The sequence below is a fragment of the Abrus precatorius genome, unplaced genomic scaffold, assembly GCF_003935025.1.
Source record: "Abrus precatorius isolate BTA unplaced genomic scaffold, Abrus_2018 Scaffold3, whole genome shotgun sequence".
Taxonomy (NCBI): Eukaryota; Viridiplantae; Streptophyta; class Magnoliopsida; order Fabales; family Fabaceae; genus Abrus; species Abrus precatorius.
In genome coordinates, this window is record NW_020874373.1 from 27,073,603 (window position 1) to 27,096,290 (window position 22,688).

General features: G+C 30.8%; 1 protein-coding gene across 2 annotated transcripts; it reads left to right on the forward strand.

The window, feature by feature from the left end:
• The first annotated feature begins 1,696 nt into the window (after positions 1-1,696).
• On the forward strand, positions 1,697-5,967 carry LOC113863529 (39S ribosomal protein L41-A, mitochondrial-like). 2 transcript variants are annotated; one of them, XM_027497146.1, is made up of 4 exons: positions 1,697-1,823; positions 4,749-4,898; positions 5,469-5,533; positions 5,771-5,967. In XM_027497146.1, exons 2-4 carry the CDS (start codon positions 4,754-4,756, stop codon positions 5,837-5,839), a joined length of 279 nt encoding a protein of 92 aa, XP_027352947.1. In that variant the 5' UTR covers positions 1,697-1,823; positions 4,749-4,753; the 3' UTR covers positions 5,840-5,967. The 2 variants fall into 2 exon arrangements, with proteins under 2 accessions (XP_027352947.1, XP_027352948.1); XM_027497147.1 differs by having other exon boundaries at positions 1,697-1,782.
• The last annotated feature ends 16,721 nt before the right edge of the window (positions 5,968-22,688 follow it).

Consider the following 22,688-nt stretch of genomic DNA (forward strand, 5'->3'; position numbering starts at 1 on the left):
TTCTCTCTCTCCAAATCCAAGGTTGCGCTCGATTCTTGCCTAATCTGTTGAGCTTTGAAGTGAGGAGTTGGAACAGGCAAGGTTACAAGCTGAAGAGAAGAGCTTAGTTCATTTTTCATTTGAAGACAAATTTCGATTTTCAGCCAGGAGCCAGGTCTTTTACATCACCCCCTTCTTCTTCAAAATTTGATGGAATGTTTGAATTTTTGTGTGAGAATTTTCATTCTTCTCTATCCATCGGTAGCATTTAGATTTCAATGTTATGGGTTTCTTTTATTTGTCTGTAATGGACTCTGGTTTTTGAAGCTTTTGATCCAACATTGTCAATGAACAAATTGGAACATATTAGGAGACAATACAAGAAATTATGAAGACTGCGTAATATGTACCAAAAAATTCAAGGCTCCTTAGTCGTTAGTTGATAATTCAGAATCTGCGTACTCAGTTTGAAGTGTTTAATATTAGTTAATATATGAAGTGTTAGAATATTGTAAAATACCCCAATTGACAGAAATTTGTACATCAATTAGAAGTTTAAGCTTTGTATACAAAAGATTAGAGCTGTCAAACAGGGTTTTAGCATGTAATGAACACTTATATTTGATAAAGCTAAACTACAGTGTACAATTCTAAAATAATGTATACTTAAACAAATGAATTAGGGGCAGAAATCTGTCTCAATCTGATCAGTGGATATAATATCAATTGATGAAGGTTAATATGCTGCATTACATTTAACAAATATACCGGCCTTGTCTAATTTTCTCAGCATAAAACGATACTTTTTTCACAATTTGATACTATTTTTTATGTCCATTTTGTGACTAAAACATGCTCCCTGAGTTACAACTTTACTGATAATGGCTGATTTTGAGTTCATGTCCTACCAAGAACATTGTCCTCTTTTTTCCTTGTTCATTTTAAGGCCACAGTGGACTGAATAAAATTTTTTGGCACAAAGAAGCGCTTTTGATTTGCTGGGCTTTTTGGTCCTAATCCACATGTGCTAGGGCTAGAATTGGGTCAATTGGCCATTTTGACAGCTCTAATTACATTTAACAAATATACTAGCCATCAAAGTACTACTTTCATAGAACACCGCTAGAATATGGGATTAAAAACACTCATTAAATAGATAGTTACAACAGAAGGTATTCTTGAGTTTTAACAAGTCCTACAGTGAATAACTCTGTCCAAAGAACTTCCAAATACACACCTAAACTGTCAATTTTCCTAGTGTATACGATATACTTATATTTAATAACTGCTCTCCTACAGATCAACCAACATGACAATTAATATTACACTTATATTTAATAATACATTACTGCTCCTAATAGTAATTATTAATTCCCAATAGTTATTATCAATTCCAGTCATATGTACAACAATAGTAGTCTGTACAACAATAGTAGTCACAGTCCCTTTGGTTCCCCCTTGTATGTCATTGCCTTCCATTTAATTAATACAATTTCCTTTATTTTCCATTACAAATACCAGGATCCTAATACCTCCAGAGCCATCAAATGAAAATAAAACTCATCGGCTAATCCCTAAAATTTTATAATTGGCCCTATTTTTTAGCCCATTTTATATAGTGATGTTTAGCCCTAGCCCATATAACTCATAAATAAAATAGGTTAAAGTATTTTGGATTGGAGCTGAACCAGGATCATCTCCTCTTGATGTATTACAGCCCAAATAGTCTTCCAAGTTCCAAGTTCTAACACTATCACCCTCTCAAACACCAATTTTGCAAACCCAAAAGAGAAGACGACTTTCATTAGTTTAACCCTAAATTCAACAATTTCTTCTTATTTTAGGTATGTCCTTCCTTTTCAGTTTTCTTTTACTATTATTCTTCCGAATAGTTCCACCAAAGTGCTTTCAGCTCTCTTTTACTGTCATCTTCTGGGTTTTGTTTTTTGGGGTGAGTGTGGAGAAAATGAAGGGAAATTGAGTCCTTGGCTGAAAGGAAATGAGTTGATTGGTGTTTTTGATTTGTTTCTTTGATTGAAAATGTGGGTTTTCTTTTTTTGCTTTTGATTTTCTATGGAGAGGGTATCTTGCTGTTAATGCTTTCTCGGCTGCCAAACAGTGCTTTAACTTCAGATTAATTTTCTGACTTTTTTAATTTCTAAAATTGTTTTTTGTTTTTTTCGATTTTTGACTTGTGTTGGATATTAGAAATCCATCGTTTTCTTTATTAACAAACTCCTAGATATCTCATAGTGTTGCATATGTTGTTTTTTGGGTAATGGAATGATGTATATGGTTCTATGTATTTGGTTTGTGTAGTTAGCATCAAATTTCGAAAAATCATATCTTTTAAATGGTAAGTGGAATTTAGTCTATTCTTGTATCTGTTTTGGAAGTGAGGAGTATGTATACATCATCACTTTGTTCATTGAATTAGAAAATGGACTAAATTGAATTAGCAAGTGTATGTACATTTACTTTTGGGTGTTGTATATTTGATTGTTATTTTATATTGATTCAGACTATGATTTACTTCAAACTTGAGACATGTTTAGGAATGCTGAAGGTAGAGTGGAAATCAATCATCACATTTGATCTTTATGCTTTATGTGATCATTTTGTTGGCAGCTGAGAAAGTTTTTAAGATTAACATATTTTCTGGCCTCGTGCTTTTGGAAAGCCAACATGCCAAAGCTTCATTAAAATAAGCTAAATATAGTTTGCCAGTTGTTCATCTTAGTTCATTTTCAGACCTGGTTTTTTTAGGAAGCTAGCAATGTTAAAACTTTGTTTTAAATAACCAAACAAATCTTAGCAGTTGTTTGATGTGTTCTATTATTTGTGTGGCATGAGGTATCTTTATGCTACCAAGGTTGCTATAATTTCATCAAAAGGTCCTTGACACATTATTCTGTTCCCAGGCATAGTTTATAAACATAGGGTTTATGCTTGCCTCAAATGAATGGGTGGATGTTATTCATTTTTATGTTTTGGTCATTGAATCACTGGTGGGGTTCACACAGTTAAAACTTAAAACATGGAAATGCTTAGCCCTGCTTGTACATTCTGTCATGCTTTTCTCTTGCCCTCGTTGAAGCTGTTATGGGAAAGGAGGCATTCTGCACTTGTGGCTGCAAATTACTTCCTTGTGGTTTAGGTGCCATTTAGTGGTAAACACTTTTTGATGGAATTGGAATAAGAAAAAGGACGAAGTGTTATCCTGATTTTGGAAAATGCATGTTCAGTTTTCTTGTATGATGGACCTTGGTTTTATTTTATTCTATTCTATGTTTTTAAAGGGATTTGCTCTTTGGGAGGAGCAAAAAGAAAACCCTTTGTTTTCTTTTATTGCCTCATTTTGGAGGCAATTCTACTGGATTATAGTTGATGCTGCTTTTATTTGCAAAATTTTAATGGTTTTAATTCCTTTTTCTCTTTTTAATTCTTTTAGGTACTGTGTCTTGCTCCTACAATTTTCGTTAGTATATTCATGTCCAATTCCTTTCTCATCTTTGTCAGTATTGATGGCATTGATGGTCCTTGGCGTCCAGTTTCTAATATGTCATTCTTAGTCCTTGTTTTGTTTTGAAATTCAACAAATATCAAGTTTACAATTGCATTAAAATTTCCTGCTGTGTGTTTCTAATGTTGAATGTAGGTGGTGTTTAGGACAACATTTTCATTATAGGGTTCTGTGCTTTTGTTGTTTCTTCTGATTTATCAGCATGGTGTTCTTGGCTATGCTCCAGTTTTGTGTTGTCCTAAACCCCCAATATTGTTTTCTGTACCATATCCTTGTACTTTTAGTAACTGAAATGGAGTTGTAATTTTTAGTAAAATTCATTTTGTGAAGTATGCATATTATGACCTGTTTGATTTATATAGATGATCTCACTTTGTGAAAGAAAGACCTTGCATTTTTGGTTGTATGATGTATGGAATTTGGCATTGCCTGACTGTATGCATTTTTGGTTGTGTGTGTGTTGATTCTTGGTTCTTAACATTAGTTTAAATATGATTACTTCTATCTTGGTTCATAGGCCTATATTTGTATCTTGATTCTTAAATCTTAACCTTAGTTCATGTATAATTACTTGTTTGTGTCTTGATTCTTGAAAGAACAGACTATATACCTGCAAGTTGTTTTTTTTGTTGGATTTGTTATGGTAGTGGAGACCATACTATCATCATAATGCTAAACTGTTTGTTCTGATGGGAAATTTCAAGCATTTAATTTCAACCCATGCCTCTGTAGTCCAATAATCCCTACCTGTCCCATATTAGCCAATTGCAACCAAGCAGAACCAATAAGTGAGTTTCCTGCAGGTAATATTTTGGGTATACTTTTGACCGCCTTGAATAAAATCATACCTCTGCTAAGTAGAAGAGGTTACCAGCTCACATTGGGCTTTGCTGAAATAAAATTAAAAAAACTTTATCCAAATAATATTATATTACTAAATGTTGGTGTGGTGTGGTCTACAAATGTGGGTGAGTAAGGATGGATTCCCTTTTCCTTAATTTTCATTTCCCCAAACCAACCCCTGGTTGAATCCCTTTCCTAGGATCCTGTCTAGCAATCGACAGTCTTCTTGTTTCTCCTTCATGAATTGTCAATGGTGAGTGTGTAATGTAGTTTCTTATGCTGAAATGGATCTAATCTTAATCATGTATTATTACTGTTATTATGTGTTTATTTATGTTATTCCTTGATTGTGATATGTAGATATTTGGTTTTGGTGATTATCGATTTGCTCTGTTTCTTGTAGAAAAGATGCCTCTGGGGCTTATTTTAGGAATAGGAAGGGCATTTCGAAGGAAGCGAACATCTTCGCTTGACATTCTGTCATCAAAACGAGCTCCTCGTGGTTATTACAAGGGCAAGAATTGCAAGCCTACTGGTTTCCACACCCGCAAAGGTTTGTTTCGTCAATTGAAGTTGTTCATCTGTGTTTAAGAGGCACTTAGCTTGAACTATAATACACTTTGTTGTTGTACATTGGTACTAGCCTCATGGACTGCTTGTTTGGTTGTCATATTTTGTTGAGGACAAATGGGGCATATTTATTAGTTTAGTAATGGTGGTTACTGGTTAATAGTTATCAACATGGTGAACTCCTTCAAGAAGGGCTTCATCTGCATTAATGATGTTTGCTCATTACACTAGCTTAATTATTGCTAGTGAGTACAGTTTTAAAACTATAGTTATAGAGGTTTTCTAATTCTGGACCTGCTGAACAGGATCTTCTTAATTGCTGTAAATGCAATGCATATTTAAGGTGTCTGTTGTTTGATAAACATTAGGTTTAATGTTTTCCTGTGAAACTTGTGTTTTTAGTTTTAGTCAGAATCTTGTGACTTTTTAAATCTTAGTTTATTTAACTGTACTGAGACTTCGATAAGATTGGTTGGTATGAAAGATGCTCACTGTTTTTCAACTTGATATTTATGAGGACTCGAATTGAATGTAAATCAGCATATTGTTGCAGGTGGTTATGTAGTGATGCAAGAAAAATTGCCAAATTATGTAGTCCCTGATTTGACTCATTTCAAGGTTTGCATCTTCGACTCATTTAATCTAAATGCACAACACTATCAACTCTTTTGGTTACCAGTTTTTCTTCCAAATGTTTACCTTGCTGCTCTATAGAAATGGCCATAAGCTATAAACGATATTTTCTCTCTTTACGAATGATTAGGGTTCAAGAATTTTTGTAAATATAATACGATGAATATAATTTTTTTCACTTACCGTAGTAGCTGCTTATTCCAATAACTCCTTTTTGTGCAGCTCAAACCATATGTATCTCAATGTCCTAGAGAAGTCAAGACCGCTGAGGCTTCTCAAACGGCTAAATAGCCAAATTGAGTAGTACAAGATACTTTATTTGTAACTGCAGATATTCTCCCATGAAGAGGAGTTGGCAGGCCCTTTGTTTTCTCTTTGGTTCTCGCTTCTTTTTAGCTATAACATCGAGTAACTATTGACAGGCACAAATATTTGATTTTCTGATTCTGATTGCATATTAACCAATAATTCATGTGTAATGCGATGAATGAATATCAAAATTATCGATAATTTTTTTAGTTTCCCCTATTATTTAGGTTATGTTTGGATGGGTGGAGTGGCTATTGACACTAAAATGACCTTGAACCATTGCTCGGTAGGTTCCCATCAATGAAGCGATAGTCACATGGGAGATTCAGACCACTTATAATAACTCAAATTTGAAATTTTGTATCTCCGTAATTTTTTTTTGCCCTTCCTTTTCTTTTTCTAATGCCAGTCTAAAGAATTTATGTGCTGTATATGCAACAAATATTAAAGAAAATTACAATTACATGATACAAACACCACCTTAAGTTTTTAAGATCATTACAATGATCATTACAGTCATTACAATTACAGAAAACTATAGGTTGATGGCCTCTAATGCCAGGTTCATTTAAAGAGATAAACCAACCTTCCATATTCCGCTACTTTTGCTTTACCCAATATTTAAGATCAGAATTAACAGATTTATCAACTAAAGTATAAAATGAAATTTAATAAACTGTTTTCTGAAGAAATGTTGGGGGGGGAGTGGGGGATATGAAGTTTTTGATTAAAAGAGCAAAAATCAAAGCAATGTGCCCAAAATGCAAAAAGGATTGATTAAGTTTTCTGCAGCACACCATTTTGTGTAGAAAGTAGCATATAAACCAACAAAAAGCAAAAATAATATACAGTTATTGCATTTTGTAATGAAAGAAGGAAGGACTTTGTTGGACCGAAAATAATAATTCATATCAGAAGTGAGATTAATTAAATATCAAAGTGAACATACTCTGGGAATCTTCCTTCAACTATCGAAGAGTGTTGATTCCTACTAAGCTGCAAATAGTGGAAAGACAATGACTGTAACCATAAATATTAATACAACTAATGATCTTTTTATCAGATGATATTGTTTGTAGTTTGTACCTGCATCATGTAGTATTACAAATTATGATACGACAAAAGCTGAGACCCCATGGCATCTTTTGTTACAAGGCAATGGATGTAAGCCCTGGTATAGATCTTGCAAACCTGTGACAGAAGAAATAAATTAAAACACCTGCTGATTTCTGCAAACAGTAAATCAACTAAAAATGTGACGTATCTTACAAACATACCGTACAAGAGCAAGTAGGATCAGTTGGACGGGTGTCATCAGCCATTAGTTTTAGTTTCAATGCTCCCTGCAAAATTTCTGAAAAAAATAAGTTCAAAAAGAAATTGTTGCATGAATGAGCAGAATTTAGCAATTTTGTAAACATTAGCATTATCCCAACATACAGACAACATCATTAGCCATTATACTTAAGTTTTTAAAATGTCATCAGATACACAATCAAGAAGAATTTGATTAGAAAAAAGTCAGTTCATGCCAAGAATTAAGTCTAATTGGGTTAAAGATAAACAAATAAAGTGTATTAAAAATTTTCTATTGTCAATAGTTATTAGACATTTTAAATAAGCTTGAGCGGATTGTACAAATTGAGAAGTAAGAGTAGATATCACTTAGTCATGATAAAGAAAATGTAATCTTTAATCCTAATCTTTTCACACGATCTAAAACAATGAAAGAATAAGTAACACTAAAATCAAGCATTACTTTTAAGAAAAAATCCATTTATGATGCACTTACTTTGAATTAGATCATCAAGTTGAGCAGCTTCTTCTTCGCTCATTTAGGCATTTAGATGCAAGGTGATTCTTTTCACACTTTCAGCATTTAACTCCTTTTTCTTCTAAGCTTTGTCCATCTCTTTTATAATTAGAGGTATAAAAGTGGTGGGTTTCTGAAAAGTAGGTCTAGGGGTATAAATCTTTTTCTTGTTGAAATCCCTCTTATTGTTCATAAGGCCAAAATTTTTTATCAGACTCTTCTTTTGATCTTCTAAATTTTCTTCCTTAAATTTCTAACACTTCCACTTAGCCTTAGGGTGATACTAATCAAGGTAGTTGAATCAGAATTCAAATTGTGAATTGTAAGACCTATTTTTTGAATAGTAAATCAAGTAGTATTTTGAATTGTAAGATTCAATATTAATATAAGATAAAAAAAATATAAATATAAGAGCATTGTAACTTAAAGAAACAGCTATATATTAATATTTTGAAACAAATAGTATATAACTAACAATGTGACATACACTTATAAGCAAACTAAGATTTAAATTATAACACTTAGTCATGTTACTAAAAAAGTGACTGCTTAAATTTAACATATAGTGTTTAAAAAAGATAAACAAAAAATGACACTAAGTCACTATAGAAAAAGTTCAAATAGATAAAGTATGATCATTCATCATTTCCAAGATCTATGTTACTTAGTTCATCCTCTTCATCTTCCAAAATCAAAAGTTCTTCCTCTTTTACCTATGTCTAGTAATGCCTTCAATTTCATCATGTCTTTGTTATAACTTTTTCCTTTTTATCAGTTTTGGCATTTAAGTTTCTTGGACTTATAAAACCAAAATAATGGAACAAGCATGACAATATGTATTTGAGTAAATAAATTTTTAGTATTCTTTTTGTTCAAGTTCTAATTCTGAATTTACACAAATACCTCTCTTTCTTTTCTTGCTTGGAGCTCCCTCATCAAAAGTAAAGCACTTATGTATATTCATTCATGAAGCATCATTTGGTAAGCATGGATCCTCTTTTTAAATAATTCATTCATAATTTGATTCAATATTGAATAAGCATATGAGATCATAAGTCTCTCCCTTCTCTTCTCTACCCTGTTGTCTCATCTCTAATTGTAAGTTATTGTCGCAACTGGGCGGTCGCAACAGTACGACAGATGACATGATTAAAAAAAATATCTTTTAAGAATAAAAATATTTTTAAATTCAGAGAAGTCGTCACCAAAGTTTATTTTAAAAAAATCTTGAAAAAACTTTTAAAATAATATGATCTTTGAAATAAAAAATAAGTTCAGAGTCATTTACATGTAAGAAAGGTATTAGCACCCTACAACTGTTTAAAAACGGTCACCTTAAATTAATTATGCAAATTTATTTTAATTTTGAAAAATATTTCCAAAACATTAATTATTTACATTTTAGAAGAAGGAAACAAATTATTTATTGAAATGTTAACTCGATATCTTAAAAGAACAAAAAAAAAATTTGAAAATTATTTTGACTTGACGGGTACGGTTTCGACTCCTATGTATCTCCAAGTACAATGAAAAATTCAAAGCAACGTAATTCTATCTAAAAATTACGAAATTGGTTGATTAAAATTAAGTTTAGTCAAAGAGAATTTATTTTAAAATTAAAATTATTTTCATAAAATTATGATGTTTAGGATATAAGATAACACAATTATACATGTAACCTATGAGAAACAATATAAGAGATGAAAGAAGATCACACAACTATATTGCAAATCATTAAAAATATTTTATTCGTAAATGAAGAATTTTAATTTTGATTATGATTAATGTTGAAAGAAAATTAAGATAGCGTAAGCTATATATAAATATCTTATAATTTATTGGACAATCGAAGACAATGTAAATCACACATCAATATTACAAAAAATTGTATGATAAAATGAAGAAATAATTGATTATTTAAATTTTTCTAAAATTAAAAATATGATTTAAGAAAACTTAAAATATGAAATTAATTCTATTTAATGAATGAAGTAAATATATTTATATTGTTAAAAATAAAATTATTTAATAAAAAGATTGAAATTTTGTTTAATAAATTTATGTTATATTGAACTCAAAGTAACATTGGTATACATAGGTTCTAACAATTTATAATGCGTAAAGGTAGAGTCACCACATATCAACATTATAAATTATTGTGTTAATAAAATAAATTCTATTTAGATTGATTGATTAGTAAAATAGTAACTATAAGAAATACATTTTGATTGATTATTAAAATAATTAAATTTTTAATAACATATGATAAATTAATATTACCTAAAGTCTCGGTAACGTAGGTACATATAGACTTTATCAATTTATAGCATATGACAGTAGAGAAGCTAGACGTTAATGTTATAAATTAATACAATTATATTATTTATTATTCATTAATTATATACAAATAATTTACTATTTATAATATATGAGAAAATAATTATATTAAATCACGTCATTTACACATATATATATAAAAAAGAAATAAAATATAACAATCCTAAAAATAAGTACCTAACATAAAAAATTGACATAAATAATGTAATATCATAAAAAATAAGAGCTTATTATTAATATTAAAATAAGATAAATTTTAGAAATTAAAAAAAACAACTCAAATAAAAAAATAAAAAAATATATTTAATTAATTTTAATGATTTCTTATTATAATTGTTTTAATTATTATTACTTAGAAAATATAAATGAAATATGAAAATTTAAATTAAAAGGTATTTTATTTAAAGTAAATCAAAATAAATAAAATTAGACTACAAAATGAGTAAAATTATAAGGCTAGAAGAAAAGAAAAGAAAAAAAAAAAGAAACATACAGTGATAGTGTAGAGCTCGAATTGCGTATTTGCAGTATTCAATCAAATCAATATAATAAAATAATGATAAATATTAATAAATATAAAAAAATAAAAGGTAACAAAAGATATCAATAGAATAAGGCCGTGCCTACATCTTGTCCATAGATGAAAGGAAAAAAAAGTTGATTCAAATACGTCTTTTATGCCAAGGGTATATATCTATGCAAAGTAAAAAAAAAAAAACAATGAAGAAATAAGCACACACAGAGCAAGTTCAAAATAAACAGCAAGGAAGAACTAAGCCATAGAGCAAGTTTAAAAAAAAAAAAAAATTGAAGAAGAAGAAATAAGTTTACTGAAATAGTGGTTCAACCAGTGGAACAATGGTTAATGATATATTATTTTCTTTTCTTTTTTTTTTTCTTTTCTTTTCTTTTCTTTGTTATTGTATTCTTTTTTTCAAACTTTTCTGGTATTCTTCTTTCGCTTTATTTTCCAAATCTTCAAAACCCTCTTTTATAATTTTTTCGTTGTTGCTCCCTTTTCTACGGATCTCCTTTTTAAAAAGAATTTTGCTCTCTCTCCTTTTTTTCTTTCAGATCCCTTGGAGAAACTTGTTGTTTCTTCTCTCAATTTTTTTTTGAAAACTCAGTCCCCCTTTCTGAATCTCTTGAGTTCTTTATACTCCCTTCAATATCACGTTTTTAGGGTTTCATAAGATGCTAAATTTCCGAGCCTTTTTCTTTTTCATGCTTAAAATTGATTTTTGATATTAGGGTATAAGTCTGTATAATGCAGGCTTCTGTTTCCGGGGACCAATCCTTTTAAAAAAATTCATTTTTCTGTAAAACAATTTTGTTATTTTATTTTTATATATTTTAAAAAAATTGGAGGAAAAAAAAAATTACTTTTCCCAGTTACATTTAACAAACATAAGTGTATTTAGTTTTTGTTGTTTCAAGTTATTTCTTCTTTTAGTATGCAATTGATCAAATGTACTCCAATTCTTTTTACATTCTGTTACACTACATGTAAGATTCAAAATTCTCATGGCTACCTTTTGCTACTCTTTACCCTTTCCACCATAACACTCCCACCAAAGAGCTATCAAAATTCAAAATAAAATATGTATAAACAATTAGGAAATTATGTCATGTTACTTATTGGTTTATAATTATTTGTGAAGTTAGTAAAGTATTAAGATTGAAGAGTTACTGAGTTACTTCTTGTCTTTAGTGTCATTGCCATATTCATTCCAAATAATCCTTTAGCTGACTTAAACTTCTCAAGTTGTTGATCAATTAAAAAAATCTTGTCCTTTTATCTGAAACCATTCTTTCAATAGTTTCATATAAACCATACAAAACCTCACTATTTGGATTAAAGCTTTTGTCATAATGAAACCTAACCAAACAATAAAAAAGAATTAGGGTGCATAGGCATCTGTATGAAATTTAAGATATTAAGAAAGTCTATTTACTTAGGATTGAGATAATATGCAACTGCATGGAGAGGTCTATGTATTTGTAAGTTCCACCTAGTATGAATGATCTTCCATACATTCTTATACCTTGACTTTTTCTTTTGGATATTTTTAGCAATTTGCTCTTTGGCTCTATCCATTGCTTTATGTACAAATCAAGGACCCATGTATGCATATATATGTAAGTTGTAATTTTCTTTGCATTTGTAATGGTAGCATAGAAAATTGGAAGTTTCCAATATCCTCTAGAACTAAATCAAGGCAATGAGCTGCACAAGGTGACCAAAATAATTTAGTTCTCTTCTAACATTTTTCCTATTGCCACAATATTAGAAGCACCATATGTTACAACTTGCACTATATTTTCTTCCCTAATTTCATCTATTATGTTATCCAATAACTCAAATATTTGCTTGACATCCTTAATTACATCACTAGTATCAATATATTTTAGAAAATAGTCCCACTAGGATTGTTAACAAGAAAATTAGTTAGTGACCTTTCTTTCCCATCTTTCCAACTATCACACATCAAAGTGTAGCCCCATTTCTCCCATTCACTTTTTTATTTCTCCAAATTTTGATGGATGTTATCAATTACTTTTTTCAAAACAGAGACTCTCACTTCATGATAATTAGGAGTTTTAAACTCTTGCTAAATTCTCCAACAACTTTCATCATTTGAATAAAATGGGGGCTTCTAACCAAACTAAAAGTTAAGGCATTAGTATAAATGCATTTGCAAATTTCTTGAATGACAACATCTCTATCTTTGAACATTGTAATCTATTATTGTTTGCTTCAAATTTTTAGATGTTCCTCCATTTTCTTTGTTGATAAAAGAATTCATACTTCCCTTTTGATGACCAATTACATCTTGGGTCTCAACTTTTTCGAATAACTTTGAGTTATTTTCACCTTTTTTCTTTTCTTTTTCTTCCAATAGTTTGATGAATATCTCCTTTACCTTATTTAGAACACTTGTACAAGCACTTACATTTCCCTTGTTCCAGCTAGATGATGTTTCATCCTTGCAACTTCACCCCAATAAGTATGAGAAAATATATCATTCTTAGAGAAGAAGACGACTACAGAATTATCACAGTACATTCTAAGCCGCTTTTCTATATTATCAACAATATTAAGCCCTAAGACAAAGTTTTGCAGCCACAAAACATGAATAGTAGCCTCAAAGCACGCCACAAATTTTGCTTCCATGGTAAACGTAGCAATAATGGACTCATTTTCGCTCTTCCATGAAATTGCACCTCTAGCCAACAAGAAGATGTAGCCAAAGGTTGATTTCCTTGAGTCTACACATCTAGCATAGTCTGAATCCGAGTAGTCAACCACTTCTAGGTGATTAGATCTCCTATAAATAAGCATTTAGTCCTTGGTGCCTTGTAAATACCTAAGGACTTTCTTTGTAGCCTTCCAGTGGTCCTTTCTGAGATTACTTTGATATCAGCCTAACATTTCAACAGTAAAACTGATATCAGGCCGAATGCATGTTTGAGCATACATTAAACTCCCAACCACTGATGCATAGGGAATAGATTCCATTGCTTTCCGCTCTAACTCATTCTTAGGATATTGCATTTTACTAAACTTGTCTCCCTTTTGAATTGGAACTACCCCTGATGAGTACTTTTCTATTTTGAATCTCTCTAATACTTTGTTGATGTAGCCTTTCTGAGACAATCCCAATAATCCTTGTGATCTATTACGGAATATTTCTATTCCAATCACATAGGAAGCCTCACCCATATCTTTCATCTCAAAGTTCTTAGAGAGAAATTTCTTTACATCATGCAACAGCCCAACATCATTAGTAGTAAGAAGAATGTCATCAACATACAGGACTAAAATGATGAACTTGCTCCTACTGACCTTCATATAGATACACCGGTTAACAGTATTCTCTATAAAACCATATGACGTGATGGTATCATTGAACTTAAGATACCATTGTTTGGAAGTCTGTTTCAACCCATATATTAATTTTTTTTAACTTACACACCATACTTTCTTTACTTGCAGTCAAGAAGCCATCTGGCTGATCCATATAAACTTCCTCTTCCAAGTCACCATTCAGAAAGGCTGTCTTTACATCCATTTGGTGGAGCTCTAAGTCATAATGAGCCACCAAAGCCATAACAATTCTTAAAGAGTCCTTCTTTGAAACTGGAGAAAATGTCTCTTTACAGTCTATGCCATCTTTTTGAGTGTATTTTTTAGCAACAAGTCTAGCCTTGTATCTCTCAATGTTGCCTTTTGAGTCACGTTTGGTCTTAAAGACCCACTTGCAATCGACTCATTTTGAACCTTTAGGCAACTGGACTAGATCCCATACCTTGTTGTCACTCATTGATTTTAACTCTTCTTTCATGGCATTCAACCACTTTTCAGAATTGTAACATTCCATAGCTTGCTTAAATGAGACTGGATCCTCATCAATACTCAAGTCACATTCATGCTCAAGTGAGTAAACCACGTAGTCATTCGAAATAACATGTCTTTTCTGCCTTACAGACCTCCTTAATGCTATCTCTTGTGGTTCACCTTCCTCTTGCTCACTTGTGACTTGCGCATTTTCAGCTGGTTCATCCTTTATATGTTGTTTTTGTGGGTTTGGAACATTAACTTGTTGTCTCCTTATGTTGTGTGACCGTGATACAACAAGAGGAACAATAACTAGAGAAGAGACACAAACTACAGGAGTTTCCGCATGTGTCTCTTTATGGTTCTAGCATCAAGCTTCTTTTCATATGGATTATACACTCTTACTTCTGCTGGACAACCCCAGACATGAAGATGTCTTAAACTGGGTTTCTTTCCTATCCACAGTTCATAAGGAGTCTTTGGAACTGCCTTACTAGGAACTCTATTAAGCAGATACGCAGCGGTCTTTAATGCGTACATCCACAAAGACATAGGTACAGAACTGTAACTCAACATACTCCTAACCATTTCCATGATAGTACGATTCTGCCTTTCAGTCACACTATTTTGTTGTGGTGTACCAGGCATAGTATAGTGTGCACATATGCCTCGACTTTCCAGAAGTTTCGCAAATGGACCTGAACATTGTCCACTTTCATCAGATTTTCCATAATATTCACCACCTCTATCTGACCTCACAACATTTACCTTTCTATCTAGTTGTCTTTCCACCTCATCAATGAACACCTATAAGACATCTACTGATTGAGATTTTTCATGCAACACATACAGATAACAATAACGTGAATAGTCATTAATAAAGGTAACGAGTACAAATATCAGTGTGTATTAACTCTAAGAGTTGACTGCTTCTTGTGGCTGGATTCTTTGATGTGTGTTTAGTTTGTTTTCCTTTAATACAATCCACACATACATCCCACTCAACAAAATCCAATTGGGGTAAAATTTCACTTTTCATTAACATCATCATCCTTTCTTTGGATATGTGACCTAACCTTTGATGCCACAAGAAAGTAGAGCATTCATTACGCACATTCAAATTACTACTAATAGCACTCTCAACATGAAACAGAGATTCAGCAAATTTAACATTAAGATTGAAAAGATTTAAACCATCAATAACTGTATTAGATCCAAAATAATACGAGTGTTTATACAAAGAAAAGGTATCATTTTCAATCTTGAAATTAAAACCAAATTTGTCCAACTTCGCAACAGAAATCAAATTTCTAGCACATTCAGAAACATAAAGACACTTTTCTATATCTATGCAGCAACCAGTATGTAAGATCAATCTGTAAGTCTCTATTCCTTCTATCCGTGCCTTCATTATGTTTCGCATGTACAAAAACTTTTCAGTTCCGCTTATGGACTAGATCGAAAGAAATCCCTTTCCTTTTGAGCCAAACTTTTCCCTTCAGACAATCTTTCTTGAAGTGACCAGTCTTCTTGCAGAAGAAGTACCTCTAGCCCTTCTGGATTCGGCCTTCACGAACCTTTAATAAGGCCTTAGTCTTCTTGTCCTTGTTGTCCTTCTTAGTCAACAGGGTGTTTGTAATGGACTTGTCAGTAATGTCCGATTGTGTATACTCTTTTACCTTTGCCATAAATTCCCTAACATTTTCAGTCTTTGGCATTGATGGCTTCACATTTTTAGTCATAGTCATCTTCAGCAAGCTCAAGCTCAGTCTATTCGACCTTTCTTAAGCCTCACGAAGAGTCCTTTCCTCTTCAGTACTGGTCTCTGTGATGGCTGCAGGCTCTCGTTCCATAATAATTGCTAGGTCTAAGTCCATAACACCTAGCTGGAATCAAACTTGTTCAGCCCAATCATCATAATTAAGCCCATTGAACTTTACTATGCCATTGCTCATGCTATACGTATTCATAGAGACTGAAATATTTAACAAACATTTATGCTTTGAATAAACTTAATAGATTCAGACAGTCAACTGTCATCAATTATGCATCTAAGTTTATCTTTGAATAACGCCTAAATACACAATTTATCTATAATGATGCTAATAAACAACTTTAATTGACAACCAGTTACTCAAACCAATATGCAAGTTATGTTTGGATATACAAACATATTATGAAATGCTTACATGTCTCCTTAATGTCATTAATCATATTTAATGATCCACCTTTGGGCGATCTCCTAGCATTATAATTAATGAGCTAAATTGTTCACTCTTTATGTTTCTATATAGCATCAAACAATTTTGAATAATTTACAATACACAATTAAATGCTTAAAGAACTTTTAAAGCCAGGCCACTTTGGTGATGAACAAGCTACCCTTAAAATTAAGCACTAAATTGTGAAGTTCTCATTATGATAAAGTAATTTAGAATTAATTAACTTGAGAATTTAATCACTTTGGTGAGTAAAATTCACTTTGATATAATTATAAAATTATCTATATATTTTATGAATTATATTCCTTATTCTGCTGTAAAATTCCTATGCACAGTCGTGCTTTTACTTAATGCATGACCATGCTTCGATGAATCAAGGCCATGCTCATTTTTTATGCATGCCCCTGCTTCCTGAAGCATGGCCGTACTTATAATTTATGCATGGTCGTGCTTAAAATATGCAAGGTCGTGCTTCCATTATGCAAGGTCATGCTTCGTTGAAGCATACTATGCTTGTTCCTGATGCGTGGCCCTGCTCCCTGATGCATGGCCCTGCTCATTGATGCATGGCCCTGCTCATATTACAGATTCAAAATTCAACGTTTCTAACTTCCAAAACCTTAGGGTTTTCAATTATTGAATCCAAAAAACAATTATTCAACATCAAAATAATGCCAATCCATCATATAAAATACCTAGGGTTCATGTAATTTGGGGAAAACTTTAATGGAGAGCTAATCTCTTATGGAGAATCAACAAAATTCACAACCTTGCTCTGATACCAACTGTTAGAATTTTCTTTAATCCATTATGTAAAATTTCATTATGCAATGACTATTATGAAATTACCATTTTCCATTAGATCTTGAATTACGTTGTTCTCACAATACAATACATAGTTCTCATACAATTAAGGGTTTAGATAGCACTAACCTGAATCCATTGTTTATAGATGTTACCTCTCTTTTTTATGTCGTTGATCCCTTGATATTTTTTCCAACACTTTCTTCCTCCTTCAGCTCCTCTCGGATGGTTGAGAGAAAGTTTCTTTCTTGCGTTTACCGTGAGCTCACTCAGAGACCGTGAAAGTGAGAATAGAGAATGTCGTAACCTATTTGGTAATCGATCTTTAATTTATATGAAGGAAGACGAGAGAGTTTCCTTATAATTGTATTTATAATTATACCCTCAATAACTCTATATTTTATATTTAACCACCATCACATTAAATCATTAATTAGAGTAATGTTATAAGTTACATAGGCCACTATAATAAGATTATTAAAATAATCTAACAATATGAACAATGTATATGGAGAAAAAGAAAGTGCGGAAATGTGAAAACAAGGTTTTCTTTGAATAATAAATAGTGGGTCGACCGACAGAAGCAATTTAAATGGAAAATTGGTATTTTGTAAAATAAATAAAAAAAATATTTTTTAGAATTTTTATTTAACTAGGTCACACCGACTCGTAACCCAACCTGATTTGCAAAAGAATCGTAGTTGCTGTCTAGATTCAGGATTCAACCTCAATATGTACGATTCAACCATTATGGCAACGATTCAAGCATTAATTCGATTCTGCGTCACGATTTGTATCCTTGGGCAATGAAATCGAATCGAATCGGTAGTATCATTGTGAATCGTATGATACTAACTACATTGAAACTGATATCAAATTTATGACACTTCCTAAAACTTAGCATCATATTCTCTACCAGTCATACCTCTTTGTCAAGGCAAATGAATTCAATTTCTTTACCTCTTGACATATTTAGGAAAGTCTCTAAAAACTTCTTTTAAAAGGCTTTCATGTCACTATCTCTCTTGCTATTGCCAGCAATCACTAAGTACCATGCCACCAATTCTTAGCTTCACCTTCTAGTATAAAAATAGAAAAAAGTAACTATTTGTACGCTAGAACTTTTCGTGACTGCAAAAATTTTCTCCAACTTTTAAGCCATAACTTTGCTCCCTCAGGGTCATAACTTCCTTTTTGCTAGAATTTTGCTAATGTGTTTGGCTCCTTCCTAGCATTCCTCCTTCTTATCTTTGATACGAATTGACCAATGGTATCCACCATATTTCTAATCGCATTAAGAGTTTCATTATTGTTCCTTGGTATACCTACCATAATTTCCTGTTCCAAACAAATATAATCTTAGGATGATCAGGCTTAAACTTATAAATTGGATTAGCAGAAAATTATAGTAAGTCAACAAATTCACAATTTCTAATGCTTTTCTAGTCTAACTGTTCTCCCAAGGTGTATTTTAGCAAATTCTAGGAACGACTTAACATTCTTGACAAGATATAAGTTGTCTCATATTACTTATCTCTTATCAAGAAAGATCTAATGTGTCTCATACCACATTAATTCTTTAGGCGAATATTACTTTTTTTATTAGTTTTATACCAAATTCTAACCCAACCGTCTGACTAGATCAAACTACTCTAATATTACTACAATAAGACGTTCCTATTACATACTACAATAATAGTTCTTCCTCATTTTCACTAATCATTCTATGTAAATTTCTTCTTTATTTTATGTAATTTAAATCTAAAGTTTACAAATGAGGCATGTAAACACACAAATATTATACATTACCATATTCCCGAGTCAATATCACCAGAGTGTATAATGTATTTTACAAACTCCCTAATTTCTTCTAATTATTTATGTATTAAGCATGAGAGAAAAAGAATATGTAGAGAAAAGCCTTAAGCACACATAATGTACATAGAAAGTTTCCTAATAAGCTTTTTCTTTCCGGCTCCTCAGGCCCAATAGGAGGTGGATCATCATGGAGTTCAAGATAAGATGTTGCACAGTAGAGAGGAAAGTAAAATTCAACTCTCACTGCATTTTGTATAACTACAATGACTATGTTAGGATTATTAATAGTTATGATTGTCAGAATTACATTTCGTGTGAACATTATAGTTTGATTTACTATTCTAGTCTCATATACTCGTCTCTATACTGAAGGACATACATTGCTTAGGGATAACTAGGGATGGTAATGGGTAAAGTACTCAATGGACACCCGCAAAATTTACCCACAATGGGTAGGGTATTTACCCGCTATACGGGTACGGGTATGGGTGTGGGTAAAAACTCGCAAATTTTAATGGGGATAGGTGCGGGTATGGGTATCTAAGTACCCACCCCGCCCCATACCCGCATATATATATATATGCTTGAATTTTATTCTACAATTATGCATTGAATTTTTGTATTATTATATTACTTATGTGAAGTTATATAAGATTAATATAAAAATATACTTAATAATAAAGTAAACCAGAAAAAATTTTTTGGTTTATATTTTTAATAGAAAAATTTATTTACTATTTTATATCATTTAATTAGGCTAACACAATTTAATTATTACATAGTTAATATAAGATTGACTTTTTTAAAATATTATTTATATATGACACACATAAAATATTTTTTACACAAATATTTTTGTTAATAAAATCATATTGATGTTTAAATCATAAAGTGAATGATAAATAATAAATATATTATAAATATTTTATAAATTTTACAATCACCTACTATTACCGTAAACTTATTATTTATTAATAATATTTAAATTTTATTTTTATATTTTAATTTAAAATAATATTTTTCTATGTAACATATGTATTACAAGCACAACTACAATCTATTGAATCTAAATAATATTATTCTTACTATTTATTCACATTCAAAGAAGTTTTTGAAAAGATATAAATATAAAAAATTATTATTTTTTATTTGTTAATTTTTTAAGATAAAAAAGTATAATTTTTTAATATACACGTATATTTCTTTATTATAAAATTTTATTGTAACTATTTATCTTTTATTCAAATTCTTTTTTTTTTAAATTTATATACATTATAAATATTTAATTCACTAAAATAATTTTTCAAAAATTTATATTTTTGATAAAATATTTTCGTATAGTATATGAGTTAAAAAATACTAGTATTAATATATATATATATATATATATATAAATTATATTATATTATTTTAATTAAATCTATTATTTTTCTTACAATTTCAAATTCAAAAGTTAAAAAAAATATTTTATGTATCAACTTTTTGTTGTTAGTATTGAACTTCTCTACTCTAACTCTATTCTCATTCTCAATGTCTGTCTCGCTAAAACTTAATAAAACTATGAAATGTTATTCATTAGAGTTAGTTGTTAATGTCGTCATAAGAGGTTACTAAGTGATCCCACACGAAGGGACAACTATTGTACAAATCTATTTCGTTGTCATTTTGACATTACCAACAATCAAATCTCACACAAGATAGGATTATCACTGACAAATAACTTGTGTATTTAGTTTTGCTTATTGTTTCTAAGAATTTTAGTTTAGAAAATTATTATATTAAGATACATTTAACGTTTATGATCTTTGAATCTTTGTTTTTTATCTATATTTGTACCTTGTTCGGCAACTACATATTGAATTTTTGTATTATTATATTACTTATTTGAAGTTATATAAACATATTTTTCTTTATAAATATTTTTTTCTTAAACAAGCGCGGGTAATGGGTACAAGACGGGTATGCGAGTACCCAGAGGGTACGGGTACGAGGATTAATGTTCATACCCATGGCGGTATGGGGCCAGGTACGGGTATTTTTTTAAAACGCGGGTATGGGGATGGGTACTGTAGTACCCTACCCATTGCCATCCCTAGGGATAACTGGAACACCCTCCAAAATTCATTCTGCATCCATAACAAAGTTAAAGGACACAAGACATGAAAAATATGAGCATAAATGTTCATAAATCATATGATAAGACAAATTCTAAAGGCTTAATGAATAAAAAAAAAAGGTAATCAATCAATTAAGCATTTCAATGTCTTTACTTATATTTTCTCTATAGAGCAATTAATTATCCATCACTTTAATTACTAGTTAAAAATTGAGAGTTTTATGCATGTAATTTGGATAATGTCATCAATACATCATCCATCTTTGATATCACAATTATAGTGCACACTTTTTTCAAGCATGGTCACTTTTAGTGGTTTGCACTCACATCAATCATGAGATGCTCAAGTGCTAGTTGGGATAGTCTAGCACTTGTCCCTTACTGCGACATAGGGTAGCTAGTCATGCCTTCTTGCTAGTGTTTGGGTATCTTACTATCTCCATTGGTAACCAATCACTTTTTACACTACACTTGTACTTTAGCGTATTCAACCACTTTCATTGTGAAATCGAGCACAATTAAAATATTAACACAAACAAGTCATAGCTATTATTTAGTCCATTTGGTACATTTAAAGCCCATCCTTTTTTCAAGATAACTATTCATCATCATGGACATGACTATTTCAAATTTTCCATATTTCATGCATCAACTTGTAAAATTCATAACTAATTTAATATGACTCTAAAAATCATGAAACCAATGGGGTCATACTCCTCTAAGTGTTTATTATCATGCAAAAGTATTGACATAAAATAGACACTTACATAATTTCATACTATAAGTCATAGAGTATCATAATTGAGAATCAGGTTCTTAAAAAAATAATAACTTAATTTTAAATCTAAAAGTTATGAAATCAATAAGGTTGCTCTTCTTTGTATATCTATTTTCAAGAAAATAGTTATTCAAACTTGAGACTCATATATTAAACAAACTTTTTTTGCAGGTCATAGAAAATCACTTTTCACACAATAATTTGTTAGAAAACTCATATCTAATTCATTTCAAATACAAAAATTACAAAATAACTAAGAAAATTTCACTATGCCTACTATACACACACACAAGTACAATTTAAGCACTCACATAATTTCACACGAGACACAATTTATCTCTGCAAGTCACAAAGTTTCTTTTTTCTAATAATAGTTTAGTAGAAAAATCATAATTAATTTATTTTAAGTTCAAATTTAGTAAAATCAGTGATAAATTACTCCTAATATAGTCCTTTATTTAAATAAAATGCCTCTATAATTTATTTCAAAATAGTTCTTGATATTTTTAAAAATTGCAATTTAGTCTCTAAACTTTGATTATTTATAAAAAAAAAAATCATGTTTCCAAAACTTGGTAGATTTACATTTGTATAGCAGGTTTCC

Bases quoted from the DNA above. Each gene is read 5' to 3' on its own strand.
- LOC113863529 (XM_027497146.1), top strand. From the start codon at position 4,754: ATGCCTCTGGGGCTTATTTTAGGAATAGGAAGGGCATTTCGAAGGAAG. The intron at 4,899-5,468 runs GTTTGTTTCGTC...ATATTGTTGCAG, and splicing joins TGGTTTCCACACCCGCAAAG to GTGGTTATGTAGTGATGCAA. The intron at 5,534-5,770 runs GTTTGCATCTTC...CTTTTTGTGCAG, and splicing joins CTGATTTGACTCATTTCAAG to CTCAAACCATATGTATCTCA.